At 59.3% G+C, this 18,220-nt stretch overlaps 1 protein-coding gene across 2 annotated transcripts; it reads right to left on the reverse strand.

The window, feature by feature from the left end:
• Positions 1 to 126: 126 nt before the first annotated feature.
• On the reverse strand, positions 127 to 17,872 carry SPACA7 (sperm acrosome associated 7). Of its 2 annotated transcripts, XM_040991129.1 has the most exons (7): positions 17,719 to 17,872; positions 10,984 to 11,040; positions 10,708 to 10,809; positions 9,412 to 9,519; positions 8,663 to 8,737; positions 1,504 to 1,584; positions 127 to 286 (listed from the first exon to the last, which is right to left on the reverse strand). In XM_040991129.1, exons 1-7 carry the CDS (start codon positions 17,807 to 17,809, stop codon positions 270 to 272), a joined length of 531 nt encoding a protein of 176 aa, XP_040847063.1. In that variant the 5' UTR covers positions 17,810 to 17,872; the 3' UTR covers positions 127 to 269. The 2 variants fall into 2 exon arrangements, with proteins under 2 accessions (XP_040847063.1, XP_040847064.1); XM_040991130.1 differs by lacking the exon at positions 10,984 to 11,040 and having other exon boundaries at positions 17,719 to 17,863.
• Between the last annotated feature and the right edge of the window lie 348 nt (positions 17,873 to 18,220).

Genomic DNA, 18,220 nt, shown 5'->3' on the forward strand with positions numbered 1-18,220 from the left:
TGGCACCCTGTCTCCTTGCTTGTCTTGTTTCTTCTTCTTGTTTCCCATACTTAAAACACAAAAAACCCAGAAACCCACGCCCGCCCCTGCTGGTCCCGTAAATAACCACATCCCTTCGGGAGTGTGTGAATCAATAGTGGCCTTTATGTGGGTGTGGGTTATATTCCTAAGGAGGGTTGGGGAGGGTTCCGAGTGGTGCTGGGCTCTAGGGGCCCCTCGATGATGCCACACTGCTCGAACCCCCGTGTCAGCTCAGTCCCCTCTCGTCTTCACTGGAAAGTGTTTCCTGTTTGGGAAAAGAAGATTCCTTATGAATGTCCGAGGGTGCTCACAGCTCCCACGAGGCCGGACCATCCTGCCTGGCAAGCAGTGCCCCTGCTGCTCAGATTTAAAAAGCTGGCAGCACATTTCCTATGGGCTCTGGTAACTGCTGACTGCAACTCCACGTGGCCCAGGCAGGCGTGTGACGTGCAGCTGTGACGTTACAGGTGTGTGTGCAGCTGTGACATCACAGGCGTGCACGCAGCTGTGACATCACAGGAGTGCGTGCAGCTGTGACGTCACAGGTGTGCGTGTAGCTGTGATGTCACAGGTATGCAGCTGTGATGTCACAGGTATGTGCAGCTGTGACATCACAGGCGTGTGCAGCTGTGACATCACAGACGTGCACAGCTGTGACGTCACAGGCGTGCGTGCAGCTGTGACGTTACAGGCATGTGTGCAGTTGTGACATCACTGGCGTGCGTGCAGCTGTGACATCACAGGCGTGCGTACAGTTGTGACGTCACAGGCGTGCATGTAGCTGTGATGTCACAGGCGTGCGTGTAGCTGTGATGTCACAGGCGTGCGTGTAGCTGTGATGTCACAGGCGTGCGTGTAGCTGTGATGTCACAGGCGTGTGCAGCTGTGACGTCACAGACGTGCGTGCAGCTGTGACATCACAGGCGTGCGTACAGCTGTGACGTCACAGGCGTGCGTACAGCTGTGACGTCACAGGTGTGCGTGTAGTTGTGATGCCACAGGCGTGTGCAGCTGTGACATCACAGGCATGTGTGCAGCTGTGACATCATAGGCATGCGTGCAGCTGTGACATCACAGGTGTACGTGTGCACAGCTGTGACGTCACAGGCGTGCATGCAGCTGTGATGTCACAGGTGTATGTGTGCACAGCTGTGACGTCACAGACATGTGATTTGCAGGTTTTTGACCTGCACGTGTGCGCAGGGCCCCACCCTGGCCTTCAACACCAACATTAACCACCAGTCTCCCCTGAGAAGCTGGAAGAATGCCTGGATTTGCCCACTGCACCCTAGTCTGGCACTCCTTGCTTCAGGGGCTCCTATGCTGACACGACTGATGCTGGAGTGAGGACTCGAAGGTTGATGACTGCCTGAGGCCCAGGGACGGGCTATAGAGTGGAAGCTGCTGCCCACGCCCTGCCAAGTGGATACCCAGCCCTGCAGTGGCCCTCTCCTCCCCTCGTATGAATTCGATCAGGTGTACCTGGTGATCGGCCTACGTTTTGAAGGATTTTGTCCAGATCAGACAGCTTGTAGTATGGATCGTCTTTTGAATTTTTCTTCTCTGTGGAAGGACAAAGTTGAAAGTGAAGGAAAAAAAGTGAGAAGGCCTGGGACCATGGTGTCCAACAAACCCCTCCTCCTGTCTGTTGGAGAACTGAGAGAACAGAGGTGTGTGGGGAGGAGAGAACAGGGGTGTGGGCAGGAGAGAACGGGTGTGGGGAGGACAGAACGGGTGTGGGGAGGACAGAACAGGGGTGTGGGGAGGACAGAACAGGGTGTGGGGAGGACAGAACAGGGTGTGGGGAGGACAGAACAGGGTGTGGGGAGGACAGAACGGGTGTGGGGAGGACAGAACAGGTGTGGGGAGGACAGAACAGGGTGTGGGGAGGACAGAACAGGGGTGTAGAGCCTGTGAGCTCTTGTTGGGGATACGAGTACCAAAGCCATAGGTGGAGTTGGAGCTGGCAATTTGGAACGGCCCAAGTGGGCCAAGGAGGTAGGGAGACAGTTAGTGTGCTACAGGGGTCACTGGGCCCTGTGTTGGCTGCGGAATCTCCTCAGGAATGGATCAGCAGCAGAACTCTTCTGTCCACGCTTGCAGCTGCCCCATGGTGTCATTCACACGCCAGGAACCCAGCTGGATGGTACCCAACCAGCAGTGACAGAACTTGTGCGCGATGGTGATGCCACAAGGAAGAAGGGTGCCTGAGCCGGCGTGCATGTTGTAGCCACCTGGCAGGTGTCCAGGTAGGTGTCCTGCTCACTGATGTACTACTGACTCAGGAGACTGTAGGCCCAGCACCCAGTAGGGTGGTGCCTCTCTGTTGTGAAGAGCAAGTGCCATGTCCTGTCTGTGGGGACAGTGACAGGAAACCATGCCTTTGCTGGGACTGTGTGCTGAGAATTTGCACAGCTGGTCACTGAGGGGTGACTCTGTGTGGCGCAAGGTGGAGGTGGCCAGCAGTGGAATGTGCGTCTCTGATGGGCGGGGGGTGCATGGCATCCCCTGCTGCCAGAGCCTGAATACCCTCCACCAGCCAGTACTGGGGCTGACCTGGAGGACAGCAGCCACTCCTGCTGCATGGCCGTCCCTGTGGCTCCGCGTGGCTCTGGGCCTCAGGGTGCCTGAAGACGGGATGACAGGGACAGGAGTGGTGTCTTCAGCCAGGGTACCCAGGGCTTCAGCACCCCCAGCAGCCAACAGAGGCAGGGCCATGCCCTGTCGGGCTCCGGATGACCCAGCCCCGTGGACACCTGCGCTGGAGCCCGGCCACACAGGCATGCACAGCCCATGCTGTGGTGGGAGGCTGATCCGCCGCATAGATGGATGATAAGCGGCAGGAAGCAAGATGGCTCCCTCAGAGCCAGCGTGCGTAGGATGCCAGGGCCGGCGCTGTACATGGGGTCTCTGCAGAGACCACAGGCCCAGATCGGGGTGGGAGCACCTGTGCCCAGGGCGATGGGTTAGGGTGAGGAGGAACTGAGGTGAGGAGGAGCTGAGGTGAGGAGGAAGAGGAGCTGAGGTGAGGAGGAAGAGGAGCTGAGGTGAGGAGGAAGAGGAGCTGAGAGGAGCTGAGAGGAGCTGAGAGGAGGAGGAAGAGGAGCTGAGGTGAGGAGGAAGAGGAGCTGAGGTGAGGAGGAAGAGGAGCTGAGAGGAGCTGAGAGGAGGAGGAAGAGGAGCTGAGGTGAGGAGGAGGAAGAGGAGCTGAGGTGAGGAGGAAGAGGAGCTGAGGTGAGGAGGAAGAGGAGCTGAGAGGAGCTGAGAGGAGGAGGAAGAGGAGCTGAGGTGAGGAGGAGGAAGAGCAGGAGGAGGAGCTGAAGTCAGGGGGAGGAGCTGAGGTGAGGAGGAAGAGGAGCTGAGAGGAGGAGGAGCTGAGGTGAGGAGGAAGAGGAGCTGAGTGAGGAGGAAGAGGAGCTGAGTGAGGAGGAGGAGGAGCAGGAGGAGGAGCTGAAGTCAGGAGGAGGAGCTGAGGTGAGGAGGAAGAGGAGCTGAGGTGAGGAGGAGGAGCAGCTGAGGGGAGGAGGAGGAGCTGAGGTGAGGAGGAGCTGAGGGTTTGTTGGGGAGGGGCCAGCCACACCCCATCCGCAATGCTGAGCCCTCCTCGGTTGGGGGCATGTGCAATGCAGGATGCCTTTGCCTGGGTCCCCTGAGCCATTAGAACAGTGACTGGTGGGGGGCAGGCGGTGGCACCCCCAGACTCCTCATCCTCTCGAAAGCACCCCAGGCCTTGGTCAGAGCAGATCGGGCTGGTTTGGGAAGTCCTGGTTTTCTCCGCAGGTCAGATGGCTTCTTCCAGCAGAGGTCTTCCTGTCAGTCTTCTAGGTGACAGCTGGGACTGGGGGAGGATTCCGAGCGGACAGTGGCCTCGCTGTGTCCTGAGGCGCTGTGGGACACGCACGTGCTCATGCTGCTGTGTGCCTTGAGAAAGTGCCCCTCCTCGGCCGGCTCGGTGCTTCACCCCACTTGCATGCTGACCCGAGTGGCCCCTGCGTCCATTGTCCTATGTGCATGGGGGGCCTCTTCCCTTGTCCATTCAGTATGTGTGTGCCTCTGTGTCCTGTGTGTGCACGTGAGCATGTGTGTGTCCTGTGTGCATGTGTGTCTGTGTGTGCCTGTGTGTCCTGTTGTGCCTGTGAACCTGTGTGTCTGTGTGTGCCTGTGTGTCCTGATGTGCCTGTGAGTCCTGCTGTGCCTGTGAGCATGTGTGTGTCCTGTGAGTCCTGTTGTGTCTGTGTGTGCCTGTGTGTGTCTGTGTGTGCCTGTGTGTCCTGTTGTGTCTGTGTGTGCCTGTGTGTCTGTGTGTGCCTGTGAGTCCTGTTGTGTCTGTGTGTGTCTGTGTGCCTGTGTGTACCTGTGTGCTTGCATGTGCCTGTGGCCCTCTCCTTGCTGGGTCTTGCTCCCCAAGCCAGCCCGCCTGTGTGCACTGGCACTTGATGGGGGTGTGTGGCCCGGGCCCTGGTCTCCAGGCTGGGCAGCCCCAAGTTTCCTGTCACCAGCTTGCTCAGGTCAGTTTATGTCTATGATGGCTGCTTTGAACCAGTGTTTTCAGACAAGTCCCTTGTAACACAGCTTTTAGGTGCTTTTATTTTTTTCTTTCTTAAAGAAGAAAATGTTCAACTCTTGAGTGGAAACTTGCAATGAGAGACATAGGCCGGTGATGCGAAGGGCCACTCCGGGCGTGCTGGCTGTTTCTTGAGAGGGCGGGCCGCCTTGACCCCAGGACCCAGCTGCTGAGCCCCCAGTACCCAGCTGCTGAGGAGTGGGATGGGGCCTGGTGTCTGCAGCCCGCCGTCGCCTCTCCTGACAGGGGCAGGAGGAAAGCCTCGCTCTGGCTGACCTCGGGGCCTTGCCTTGGGTGGACAGGTAGTCTCTGGCGGGCTAATTGCCCACAATTCCAAGGCACCAATCTCGGTGAGCAGGGCCGGGCGCCTGGTGAGCTGTGGCTGGGATGTCTGGGGCAACAGGCTATTGGGGTGATGGGGCGGAAGGGCCAGCTTGCTGCCTTGGAGCTCCGCATTCATTCTCCCTTCCAAAGGTCCCAGTTGTTGCCTTCTGCGGGCCTTGGTGCTGGCCGGGGCTGCAGGAGCCCACGCCCTCTGCTGCTGCTGCCTTCGCTGCTCCCTGTCCTCGGCGGGGCGTGTTTCACAAGCGGCTGTGGCGCGGGGCAGAATTTGCCATTTCCTTTCATGTCTCCCGTCTCCACGCTTCGCATTTGTTTGTGCAATTACCGCTCAGGCTGTGGAACGCAGCTCAGTATTTCTAATTTTGCAGATCTGCTAACAATGTGGTCTCTGGGCTTTTGTTTGTGAGGAATCTTACTTTGTCTTTGTTGTTTGTCAGACATTTTCCCTGAGTTGACAACTCTGGGGTGCAGCGTCGGCTCACACTCCCCATTGTTCTCCTGGCCGCAGCCTCGGACTCGCTTGACTGCGGGCGCTGCTTGCTCGCTTCTGAGCAAAGTTCTGTCCTCTTCTCCTGCAGCTGCTTGCGGGCTGCACTGTTTTAAAATGTTGGGCAACTGGAATACAGCATGCCTTGAAAGCCATGTGTGATGCAGGATGTGTATGTGTTGTGTGGTGCATCTGTGTGAGGTGAGTGCTGTATGCGTGTGCATGTGTGGTGTGTGCAGTGTGGTGTGTGCAGTGTGTGCACACACGACTGACGTGTGTGGTATGTGCAGTGTGGTGTGTGTACACTCATGATTGGTATGTGTGGTGTGTGCAGTGTGGTGTGTGCACGCACACGACTGATGTATGTGGTGTATGCAGTGTGATGAGTGTAGTCTGTACACATGGCTGACGTGTGGTGTGTAGTCTGTACACATGACTGACGTGTGGTGTATGCAGTGTGTGTGCACGCACATGACTGAGGTATGTGGTGTGTGCAGTGTGATGAGTGTAGTCTGTACACATGGCTGACGTGTGGTGTGTGCAGTGTGGTGAGTGTGTGTACACGCATGACTGTGAAGTGTATGCTGTATGCAGTGTGATGAGTGTAGTGTGTACACATGACTGACGTGTGTGGTGTATGCAGTGTGATGAGTGTAGTGTGTACACATGACTGACGTGTGTGGTGTATGCAGTGTGATGACTAGTCTGTACACATGGCTGACATGTGGTGTGTAGTCTGTACGCATGACTGACGTGTGGTGTATGCAGTGTGGTGTGTGCACGCACACGACTGATGTATGTGGTGTATGCAGTGTGATGAGTGTAGTCTGTACACATGACTGACGTGTGGTGTATGCAGTGTGTGTGCACGCACATGACTGAGGTATGTGATGTGTGCAGTGTGATGAGTGTAGTCTGTACACATGGCTGACGTGTGGTGTGTGCAGTGTGGTGAGTGTAGTGTGTACACATGACTGACGTGTGTGGTGTATGCAGTGTGGTGTGTAGTCTGTACACATGACTGACGTGTGGTGTATGCAGTGTGGTGTGTGCATGCACACGACTGACGTATGTGGTGTGTGCAGTGTGATGACTGTAGTCTGTACACATGACTGTGACGTGTGTGTGGTACTTCTGTTTGATGGCTGTCGCTGTCCCTGCCTGAGCATCTTGCTCCTGCAGCGTGAGCCTGGGGCGTCCTCAGCCACTGCCCCGCCGTGTGTCTCCTCCCCACTTCTGTCTCCGTGAGCCCCTCCTCAGGCCGACGAGTCCTCTAGGGATGCTGCTTTGCGTGTCTGGGTCTGCTGACCTCCCTGCCCTCTGTCGCATGCCTGCTTCTCACATCACTGTGACCTTTAACCTGCTGACCACTGCAGCACCAACACCTCCAGTGCGTGGGGCATCCCTTCTCACTTCTGTTTCCTGCATGGAGGCACCTTCCCGCCATGCCTGGGCCTCAGCTGGAAGACGTGCCACAGTCCCTGAGGGCAGGGTCGGGGCCTCTCAGCATGGCCGAGGCCCAGGCAATCAGCTGGAGCCCGGTCCAACTGTGCGTCCTCCTCCGTGTGCATCAACCCTGGCTTCCCTGGGCACGTCCGGCGTCATGCCGACATCATGCCAGCATCGTTGAGCTGCCCAGGCTTGGCATAACGCCCCGGCAGACTCAGCACTGGGGCGGGTGCCCGGGGCTGTGGTTTGGATGTCATCGAGACCACCCACATCATGGATCCTGGTGCCTGGGTCCAAGTCCCCACTCCCTCCTGAGCCCGGCCTTCTGGCTGATGTTTGGGGGGCTGCAGGTCCTAGCTGTGAGGACCCTGGCAGAGTGCCTGGGCAGCCCCTGCTGTTGAAGGTGTTTGTGGGGGTGAGCCAGCAGTTGAGGGGTACTGTCTCAGTTTTGACCCCAGCTTCTCACCAGCACACACCCTCAGAGACAGCAGGCAGTGCCTCAACGGCTGGGACCCCTGCTACTGGGGGAGACCTGGAGGCAGCTCCTGGATTTAGTGTGGCCAGGCTCCTGCGACTGCGGCCGTGTGTGCCATCTCCTTCTGTGTGCGAGTGTACGTGTGACTGTGTGTGAACATATGGGACTCTGTGTGTGAGTGTGATTGTGTGTGGCTGTCTGTGTGTGTGACCATGTGGGACTGTTTATGTGTGTGGCTGTGTGACTGTCTGTGAGTGTGTGTGACTGTGTGAGTGTGCGTGGCTGTGTGTGTGTGCGTGGCTGTGATTGTGTGTGACTCTGTGAGTGTGTGACTCTGTATGTGGCTATGTGTGACCTTGTGTGACTGTGTGTGACTGAGTGGCTGTCTGTGACTGTGTGTGACCTTGTGTGACTGTGCGTGACTGTGTGGCTGTCTGTGAGTATGCATGACTGTGTGTGAGTGTGCGTGACTGTGTGGCTGTGATTGTGTGTGGCTGTGTGTGACTCTGTGAGTGTGTGACTCTGTATGTGGCTGTGTGTGACTCTGTGTGACTGTGTGTGACCTTGTGTGACTGTGTGTGACCGAGTGGCTGTCTGTGACTGTGTGTGACTATGTGTGCCTCTTGAATGAAACTCTACCTCATGTGTGGTAAAGTCCTGTTTTCCCTGGGTGGGTGTCATCCAGCGACACCTTTGGGCTCGCAGCATCATTAAGGTCTTGGGCAGCCTCAGCTTCTGCTACTGAACGCTGCCAGCTGAACTGTCTCCCCTTTTTGGAACGCCCTCAAGTCTTACGTGGCCTGCTGCAAAGCTGGCTACTCAGGGTGTTTTCACCTGCGCCCCTGGCCCAGGAGCTTCGCTTTCCTCCTCCGTTGCGTCTAAGAGTCTTTAACCTAGAGCAGCTAAGGACGTGCAACTGCTAGTGTTTCTGATGCAGACATCCCAAGTGAGGCGGTCATCTCCGCCCAGGCCCTGGAGCTGGAGGTCCTGGAGGCTGTCGAGCTCTGTGCCTGCCAGGCCTTCCACGTGGGGTGAGCCTGAGGGAGCCCGACAGAACTGAGAGACTGGGGTGATGCCGTGTGTCTGCTGGACCCAAGCGTGCCTGCCTGGACGCAGGGTTACATGCACCTGATAGTCCACTCGGGGGCCAGGGGAAGGTGGAGCTGTGGTGAAAGAACGCTGCTGGTCGGCACCTGCGTGCCTCGCGCTGGTCCCCAGCACGTCGGACATGCTGTGGGAGTGCATTGGAAGCCCTGTGGCACCTGACACACCTCTGCAGGGGAAGGCCCTGGGTGCCTGGGCTGTGACCCGGGGTCCCCCTCACCTGTGGAAGACAGCTGTGGTTCGTGGTAGGTCTCCGCAGTGACCCCTGTGTGGGCGTTCTCGTCCGTGCTGACTTCTTCAATGTAGAGCGTGGGAAAAACAGGGAAGTCGTGTTGGCCACTCCCTCGGGGATGGCTCGTGTTTCTAAAATGAGGACTCTGATCCTCGCGCATCAGCGGTCTTCTTTGAGAACTCGGGTAAGTCGGCGTGCCCATCATCCCAGTGTGGACACACCTGTCCACGTGGGTGCTTGTGAGCTGGCCACTCTGTGGGGATTTACCTGGCGATCCCTCTGCAGTAACTTGCAGTCACTGCCCCGCCCCATGCTCACAGCCCCTTCAGTGTGAGACGAGCACATTTGTGTTTTGTCGAGTGTTGGACACCCTCGGTGCCGGACCAGAGTCGGACTGAAGGCACAGTTCTGGGGCCCCAGAGCAGCCAGGGGCCGGGAGCAAGCATTTAATCAGCTCTCCGCTCCCATCGCGTTGCCCAGCCCGTGTCCTGCCCCTGACACACACTTCCAAGTTCTCAGTCCTCAGGATCCCTACCCTGTGGGCGTTCCACTTGTACCCTGGGCCTGGCACACTGCTCTCTTCCCTGCAAGCTCATCAGTGGGGTTGGGGGTGTTCTGGGAACACCCTGGCTCTTAGCACCCCACTGTGGCCCCTTTTGTAGGCCAGAGGGTGGGGCTGGGCCTTCCCCTGCCCCAGCAGCCTGGTCCCCTGGGTAAGGCTGAGTCCCTAGGCATACCATTGTTGGAAGTCTTGTCCTCGCTGCCAGTGGAGAACTGCAGGTGCTCCAGCAGCTCATGGTAAGTCTCAGATGCGTCAGCCTGGCTCCCCTCCTCCACAGCAGAGCCTGAGAAATGGGGAGGGGAGGTGTGTCCATTACACAGCACGTGGAAGAGGGGGAGGTGTGTCCATTACACAGCATGTGGAGGGGTGGTGTGTCCATTACACAGTACGTGGAAGAGGAAGAGGTGTGTCCGTTACACAGCACGGGGAGGGGAGGTGTGTCCATTACACACTGCTGGCCCCAGTCATGTTGGGTATGATGATGGCCACAGCCTAGGCACAGGGACAAGGGCACAGGGGTTGGGGGAGGTGGCCACTGGTCTGCGCATTGTCCCTTGTGCATCCTGAGAGGTCTGAGAAGGTCCAAACCTGGACCATCCCAGACTACAGGGTATGCTAGGGGCTGGGGGCAGTCCACTATGGTTTCCAAGTGAGCCCCCAGGAGCTGCTGACACTTGGCCTGCTGTCTGCCATGGGCCACTCAATGCCATTGGCCTCCTCTCTCTGGACATGGCGTGGGGCACAGGCAGGCACCAGCTGGCCCTGACCGTGAGGCCAGGAACCGGGGGTGATATAGTCTGCAGGGTCCCAGGAGCCCGAGCTTCCTGCATATTGGCCACATGGAGGTGCTGCTGCCCACCTGGCATTGCTGCAGGCGGCTCTCGGGGTCAGTCTGGGACCTCAGGAAGCAGGGCTGGGGACAGCTGTACCTCAGCCTGACCACCCTGGAATCCACAATAAATAGCCTCACCGCCGTGGGCACCAGACAGATGGGTCTACATTGCCCTGTCCTTCCTGCCCATATGGTCCTGTCCTGCTGCCCACGTGACCTGCTGTCCAACTGTGTCCTGGGAATGCCCTGGACTTGGACATGGCTGGGATAGCATAGCTGAGTGTTCATGGCTGTGCCACTCAGGTCCACCGGGTCCACCCAGGGCTGCCCAGGGACACCTACAGCCACCCAAGGCCACCCAGGACTGCCCAGGGACCTCCTGGGACACAGCAGCCCAGGGACACCTGTGGCCATCCAGGGACATTTAGCAACACTCAGAGCCTCCTATGGCTGCCCAAGGCTGCTGTGTCAGGACTGCCCAGGAATGCCTAGGACTGCCCAGGGACACCTGTGGCTACCCAGGGATCCCCAGGGCCATCCAGGACTGCCCAGGGATGCCCAGGAACACCTATGGCCACCAGGGACACCCACGGCCAATCAGGGCCTCCCAGGACCAATGCAGACCCGAAGGGGACTTGCTTTTGTCCTTGGTCGTCATGGTGGACAGCATCGTGGCCGTGCTTTGTGTTTTAGTCAGCTTCGTTTTGTTGGGTTCCAGGATCTCCTGGACGAGAATCTCGTCTTGAAAGAAGCACAGGAGGACACAGTGAAGCCAGGGTGACACGGGACTGCTGCCCTGCCCATGCCCAAGCCTGGGGTCACTGGTGGAACGTAGCAGGTGCAGGAACTCGCCCCCGCCCCCGCCAAGTACACTCCCGCCCCTCCAGTAAGGAGCTGACTCCAGGGGCTCCTCACCAAAAACTCCAGGCATGTCTTGAGTTTTTGCATTGGGCGGCATTTCAGAGGCTTGATCTAGGGGAAGCAGAGTGCTGAGTTGTGATGTGGACATGGTTCTGACACCCCTGCCAAGGATGTGACTCGGCAGGATCCTCCCAGCCTGCTTTCCTGTCACGCGTGGGTCCCGAGACGGCCCCAGGCACATCCTCTGGGGCCTTGGTTTTCTCAGTTGGACAAGGGCAGGGAAGGTGCCCATGCCAGGGTAGCCCTCAGACAAACCCATGATCCCCTGACCTTTGGCCCCTGCCCCCATACCTGGGTGCTTGGAGCCCAGACCTGCCGCCTCGTATCTGGGGCAGATCCCAGAGATGGAGAGGAGGCGGCCGTAGCTCCAGGGAGGCTGGGCTCGGCCAGCTGCCCTGAGAGAGCAAAGGAGGGACATGGGTCCTGGGGATCCCTGGGGTCATCGGCGTGGAGGCCCTGGGGTTCCTGCCTAGGCCACGGCAGCCCAGGGCCTGCGGTGAAGGGGCTTGGCTCTCTCAGCAGGGTCTCAGCGCTGAGTCATCACACATGTCCTGCTGGGGAAGTGCGTCCGTGGAGCCCTGGGCTGTGGCCTAGGGCCGCCGGGCTGTGGTCCTTGAGTGCCAGTGCACAGGCTGGTGTGCCGTGGTGTCCTGCCCCAGCTCGTGTGTCCCAGCAGTGCCGAGGGGCTTGGAGTGGGAAAGGTATGCGTCCATGACTTCATGTTGTGGCTCTGTATGTGGGCAGGGATCCCCCAGGGGCAGTCCAGGGGCTCCCTGAGCAGACGGGCATGGGGTCTTGAGGGTGCGCCAGCCAGTCTGTCCCTGTCCATGGGGTGTGGCCAACCTGTCCCTGTCTATGGGATATGGCTAACCTGTCCCTGCCCATGGGGTATGGCTAACCTGTCCCTGTCCATGGTGTGGGCCGTCTGACCAGCAGTTTCAGTAGCTGTGGGACAGGAGCTGCTATGCCCCTCGCCACCAGCAGTATGCTGTGTGGCCATCCCAGCCTGGCTTCCTCCTGGGCAGCACACCCAGATGTGACTTCCTTCATCAGAGGCTGCCCAAGGGCCCAGTCAGGCCTGGCCCTTCCCGAGATGGGAGGGCGGGGTCTCTGCACCTTCCCTCCCAGAGCGCACAGCGTTCTGGGGGAATTTGAAGATGCAGCTAAACCAGGGACAAAGCAGTTTTCCAAATGGCAATAAAGACGACAATCTGCATCGCAATGGGCTCATCTGCTTGGGTGGGAGAACAATGTGGGGAAATGGGGAGAAAGGTCTGCTGGCGCTGTCCACACTTCCCAAGCAGCTACCTCGGGGAGGAACAGGCAGGCGCAGCCCTCCTTGGGCGGGACCTGAATGAGGCATCAAGAGCGGGCAGCTGTGCGTGCTAGCGCTTTGTTAAAAATAACCTCTTGTCTGTCCTGATTGCCAGTCAGCAGCAGGTGCAGCAGCCAGGGTTTGTAGTGTGACTTGGAGCGGCTGCACGGAGCCTGGTCGCCTGGAGCTGCCACCCTCTGCTCCTGCTGTCTCCTCCCCCCCGAGCCTTGCAGCCGGGAGCTGGCCCTCGGCTTGGTGAGACCGTCCCTTGTCTCATCCATGTGTGTGTCCTGCATGCAGGATCCACTGCTGAGTGTGGAGACTGTGCACCTCTGAGTGCTGGGACTGTGCCCTGTGCAGTGCTGGGACTGTGCCCTGTGCAGTGCGGGGACTGTGGCCTGTGCAGTGCGGGAACTGTGGCCTGTGCAGTGCGGGGACTGTGGCCTGTGCAGTGCTGGGACTGTGCCCTGTGCAGTGCGGGGACTCTGTGGCCTGTACAGTGCAGAGACTGTGGCCTGTGCAGTGCGGGGACTGTGGCCTGTGCAGTGCTGGGACTGTGTCCTGTGCAGTGCGGGGACTGTGCCCTGTGCAGTGCTGGGACTCTGTGGGCTGTGCAGTGCTGGGACTCTGTGGGCTGTGCAGTGCGGGGACTGTGCCCTGTGCAGTGCTGGGACTCTGTGGGCTGTGCAGTGCGGGGACTGTGCCCTGTGCAGTGTGGGACTGTGCCCTGTGCAGTGCGGGGACTGTGGGCTGTGCAGTGCGGGGATTGTGCCCTGTGCAGTGCTGGGACTGTGGCCTGTGCAGTGCGGGGACTGCCCTGTGCAGTGCGGGGACTGTGGCCTGTGCAGTGCTGGGACTGTGCCATGTGCAGTGCGGGGACTGTGCCCTGTGCAGTGCTGGGACTGTGCCATGTGCAGTGCGGGGACTGTGGCCTGTGCAGTGCTGGGACTGTGGGCTGGGCAGTGTGGGACTGTGGCCTGTGTAGTGCGGGGACTGTGCCCTGTGCAGTGCGGGGACTGTGGCCTGTGCAGTGCTGGGACTGTGGCCTGTGCAGTGCGGGGACTCTGTGGCCTGTGCAGTGCGGGGACTCTGTGGGCTGTGCCGTGCTGGGACTGTGCCCTGTGCAGTGCGGGGACTCTGTGGGCTGTGCAGTGTGGGACTGTGCCCTGTGCAGTGCGGGGACTCTGTGCCCTGTGCAGTGCTGGGACTGTGCCCTGTGCAGTGCGGGGACTCTGTGGGCTTCATCAGGACAGATAAGCAGAACCCAGGGTTGCTTTTCTCTATCGTCACCACGTCATGGCCATCCTGCCCCCATGCCTGGGTGTCCCATGATTCCACACATGGGAGAGCCATGCCCTGTTGCCCATTGCCCATCGTTGTCACACATGGAAACAGCCACACCTTATGTTCCATGGGAAACAGCCAGGTGTTGCCAGGTAGAGAGCCATGCCCTGTGACCAGCTCCTGTGTAATGCCCCCAGTATGGAGTGCTCCTGCAGGGGGAAACTCAGACAGCCCTTGAACTGCATTCAAGGGTGCACACCCAGACTCAGATGCAGCCAGGCTGCACAGTGCTGCCCAGGTCACTGTGCGTGTCGCCGTGGGCAGCAGAGAGGACTGCCCAGGTCACTGTGCGTGTCGCCGTGGGCAGGAGCAGTATGTCCTGAGCTTCAGCCTGTGGTTTCCTGTGCTGGCAGAGGGTCGGGGGTAGGGGAAGCAATAGGAGGCTGGAGCTGCTTTCTGAGGGCGGGGAGTCACCCTGTCCTGCTTCCGGTCTACACGGAGACGTCACAGGTAGCCAGGGCACTGTGGGGCAGTGCTGGGCAGGTCGCGGGCAGCAGGGCACAGTGGGCAGTGTGAGGGCAGGTTGCGGGCAGCAGGGCACAGTGGGGCAGTGCTGGGCAGGTCCTGGGCAGCAGGGCACAGTGGGGCAGTGTTGGGCAGGTCGCGGGCAGCAGGGCACAGTGGGGCAGTGCTGGGCAGGTCCTGGGCAGCAGGGCACAGTGGGGCAGTGCTGGGCAGGTCGCGGGCAGCAGGGCACAGTGGGGCAGTGCTGGGCAGGTCACGGGCAGCAGGGCACAGTGGGCGATGTGAGGGCTGGCAGCAGGGCACAGTGGGCGATGTGAGGGCAGGTTGCGGGCAGCAGGGCACAGTGGGGACAGTGCTGGGCAGGTTGCGGGCAGCAGGGTGCTGGCAGACATGCAGGGCCCCAGCTGACCACCAGCTAAGCAGTGCGCTTCCACCGAGGCTCGTGAGGAAGAGCAGTCTGTAGTCTGGCCAGGTGGGAGCCAACGGCTTCCGTCACTGGAGTCGGACGTGACTGTGGCAGCTTCTGTCCTGTTCTTTGTGGGCGAGCCCTGGCTGCACCCTCGACCTGAGAGCCTGAGCCCTGTGTCTCTGCTGAGATATCGTTGTCCCGAGCTCCCTGTGTGACGTGTCCCACCTGCACAGTGAGAACTGAGGCCTCGTGCACTTGGCCAGCTCTGCGGTGTTTCCTGGAGTGCTTCTGGGGCTGAGTTGGCGTCGAGGTCCATGTTGCACGGCTCCAGACTGGTTAAATGTTCAGAGCAGCTGGCAGGCTTGACGCCTTCTTGGTTTGAATTCTCAGGACCTCCAACTGCCCTGGGGAGTTTCCAGAGGGCCTGGGGCATCCGAGGGGGTGGTTGGGTCTCCTGGCGAGGGGACAGAGGTGGAATTTTCTAACTTTGTGGAACCATGTGGAAACTGTGGCCAGGCAAGGGTGCGTTGAGTCACATTTGTGTCATGGTTGAGCATAGGCAGGCAACATGAGTGTTTCAGGCCTGAGAGGACTTCCTGGAGTCTGTATGCCAGTGTCCCAGTGTATGCCTTGTGGCCCACGGCAGGTCCTGGGATACGGATCTTGGTCACAGCTCGGTTATGTCATAGGTAGTTGGTTCTGCTTGTCGGCTGCCTAAACGCTTGCTCTTCCCCAGCTCAGTAGCTACGGCCCTTCCAAGTCTCCCATGGCCAGACACTTGGCTGGTTCCTGAGGTCACCCTGGAGGCAGTGACTGGCAGTTTCAGTTCCAAGAATCCCCAGCAGCTTGTCGTCTGGCTTCCCAGCAAGCTCAGCGCATAGGTGTGGCCCGGAGCATGGGCAGGGGTGTCCAGAATTGAAGGCAGGACTGCCATCCATGTCCATACAGCGGCTGGTGCTAGATGGTGCAGAGCTGGGAGACACTGGAAGAGCTGGGAGACTCGGGGAGACTGGGGGAGACTGGGGGAGACTGGAGGAGACTCGGGGAGACTGGAGGAGACGGGGGAGACTGGAGGAGACTCGGGGAGACTGGGGGAGACCCGGGGAGACTGGAGGAGACTCGGGGAGACTGGAGGAGACTCAGGGAGACTGGAGGAGACTCAGGGAGACTGGGGGAGACTCTGGGAGACTGGAGGAGATTGGGGAGACTGGGGGAGACTCGGGGAGACTGGGGGAGATTCGGGGAGACTCGGGGAGACTGGGGAGGATTCAGGGAGACTGGAGGAGACTGGGGGAGACTGGGAGAAACGGGGAGACTGGGGGAGACTGGGGGAAATGGGGAGACTCTTGGAGGCTGGGGGAGACTCAGGTGGTCAGTTCAGGCACTGGAGCTACACAAGGTTTTGTTGAAAATGTTGCCAGCTGCTTAATAGTTTCAGGATTCAAAGAAGCCTTCTCCCTCAGCCTACCCCCAGCCCAGCTCTTAAGTCCATAAAACTTATGATACTTTGGTATTATGTTTCAAATCAGAGAGAGATTTGTGTTTTCTCTCCAGCCCTTGGCTGCAGAATTCAGAAACTCTGATTTGAGCAAATGACTTGCGTGAGTCCCCTGAGAATCCTGTCCTGGCAGCTGGGCACTCCTGGAAGCCTTGGCTGTGGGGCTCCGAGGCTCCCATGGAAAGGTGGGGTGCACAGTCATGCAGGGCCAATGGGGCTGAGTGTGATGCTCAGCAAACTGGCTGGGATGTGCCAGGCTCCCAGGAAGCAAAGTCCCACAGGACTGGGAGCCTGGGGTCTTGGGTGTCACATGTGAAGGCTGAGGATGAGTGCATGATCCATGAGGCTGCAGACCACTGACCTGAGGTTGACTAGGAAAAGCTCTGGCAAACCAGAAGTGTGGTCAGACATGTGATTAGATGTGTGGTCATGTGTGCGGTCACACCTGTGGTCATGTCTGGTCGTGTGTGTGGTCACACCTGTGGTCATGTGTGTGGTCAGACATGTGATTAGATGTGTGGTCATGTGTGCGGTCACACCTGTGGTCATGTCTGGTCGTGTGTGTGGTCATACCTGTGGTCATGTGTGTGGTCAGACATGTGATTAGATGTGTGGTCAGACCTGGGGAGGGTCATGTGGGTGGTCACACCTGGGGTCATGTGTGTGGTCAGACCTGGGGTCATGTGTGTGGTCACACCTGTGGTCATGTGGGTGGTCACACCTGCGGTCACGTGTGGTCATGTGTGTGGTCACACCTGGGGTCAGGTGTGTGGTCAGTCACAGTCCCTGTTCCCCTTACAGGAGGAATCAAGCTGGGTCCCCTGTGTCATGCGTGGCTCTTGTTTTCTTGGATCAAGCTCCGGGCGGGGAGTGAGGCATAGAGAGAAGCTTTTTTCCTTTAGGGTTTGTTTATGTATTCAAAAGGCCAGGAGGCTGAGAGCTGCCAGCTGCGGTTCATGGGCCAGGCTGCAGCCAGGAGCCAGGAACCCAGCCAGGTCTCCCCTGGGGGCAGCAGGGAGCTGAGGAGTCGGGCTGCTGGCTGCTGTCTTGCCAGGTGCATGAGCGGGGCTGGCTGGGAAGAGTGGACGAGCAGCCCTGGGCTACAGGGTGTGGGCACTGCAAGGGGCGGCTTAGCCGTGACGCCACCACCTGCCCCAGAAACGAGGGGCGGCGGCCTGAGATGGTGATTTGTTTGGTTAAACTTCTGGAGAACTGCACCGCGCCTCATGCCCTGTAACCCTCCTCCTCGCGGCCTCCTCCAGCACTGCCTGACCCTGGGTCTCCGGCCTCTGCTGAGTACCCCCAACCCCGGCTCCAGACGGTGTAGCAGCGAACCCCGACCTGTCCAGGCAGGTTTTCTCTAACCCATGGCATCCGCTGCCAGGGAGTGGCTGATGCACTCATGTGAAAGTGTCCACTCATGCACTCGAGCCATGTGAAAGTGTCCTGAGCGTGCGTGTGTGTCGGGGGGACACGGGGTGGCCGCAGACATGGTTACTGGGAATGCATGACGGTTCTACCCTCGCCCAGCTCAACTCGGAAAACTCCCGTGAGGGCAGCTAAGGTCAGTGACGTGGCCGCCTGCCCCGTGGAGCCCAGCTTGGAAACGGAGTGGTCCCCGGGGTGAGGGAATAGAGTGAGGCTCCTTGAGAAAGGTGCCAGACACCCCCACTCTGCCGGGCACCCGGCGGGCTTTACCTGAGGTCGTGTTGAACGGCTGCAAGTCTGCATTCCGCCAGCAGTACAGCAGGAAGGCAATCCGCAGGGTCCCTAACCATGTCATCATCATGGTCCCGCTGGCCAAGGAGCAGGTCCCTCTCCTGAAGGCCTTCAGTGTGGCCAGGTCTGGCTGGTCTCCAGGATATGTGGAATGGCAGGCACCTGTGACCTCGCGGCAGGAAGTGAGCCGGGGACCTGTGACCTCATAGCAGGAAGTGAGACACACTGTGACATCACACTGGGCTGTGAGCCGGGACCCTGTCCAGGTGCCTGTGACAACTGGACTGTGTGCAGGGCCCTGTCCTGTGTGGGAGTCACGATCAGGGTCCGTGGCTGGGAGGGAGGAGGTGGCCTATGAGGTTGTCAGGTGGCAGGTCCTCTATGCTGTCTGCCCGTCTGTCCTCATGGCCTGCTCTGTGTGACCAGGGGACTGGACTGCCCTCTGAGCACCAGTGGACAAGCCCAGCATGGTAACTACAGA

This window comes from Ochotona curzoniae, unplaced genomic scaffold, assembly GCF_017591425.1.
Source record: "Ochotona curzoniae isolate NIBS_2020 unplaced genomic scaffold, NIBS_Ocur_1.0 contig_64, whole genome shotgun sequence".
NCBI classification, from domain to species: Eukaryota; Metazoa; Chordata; class Mammalia; order Lagomorpha; family Ochotonidae; genus Ochotona; species Ochotona curzoniae.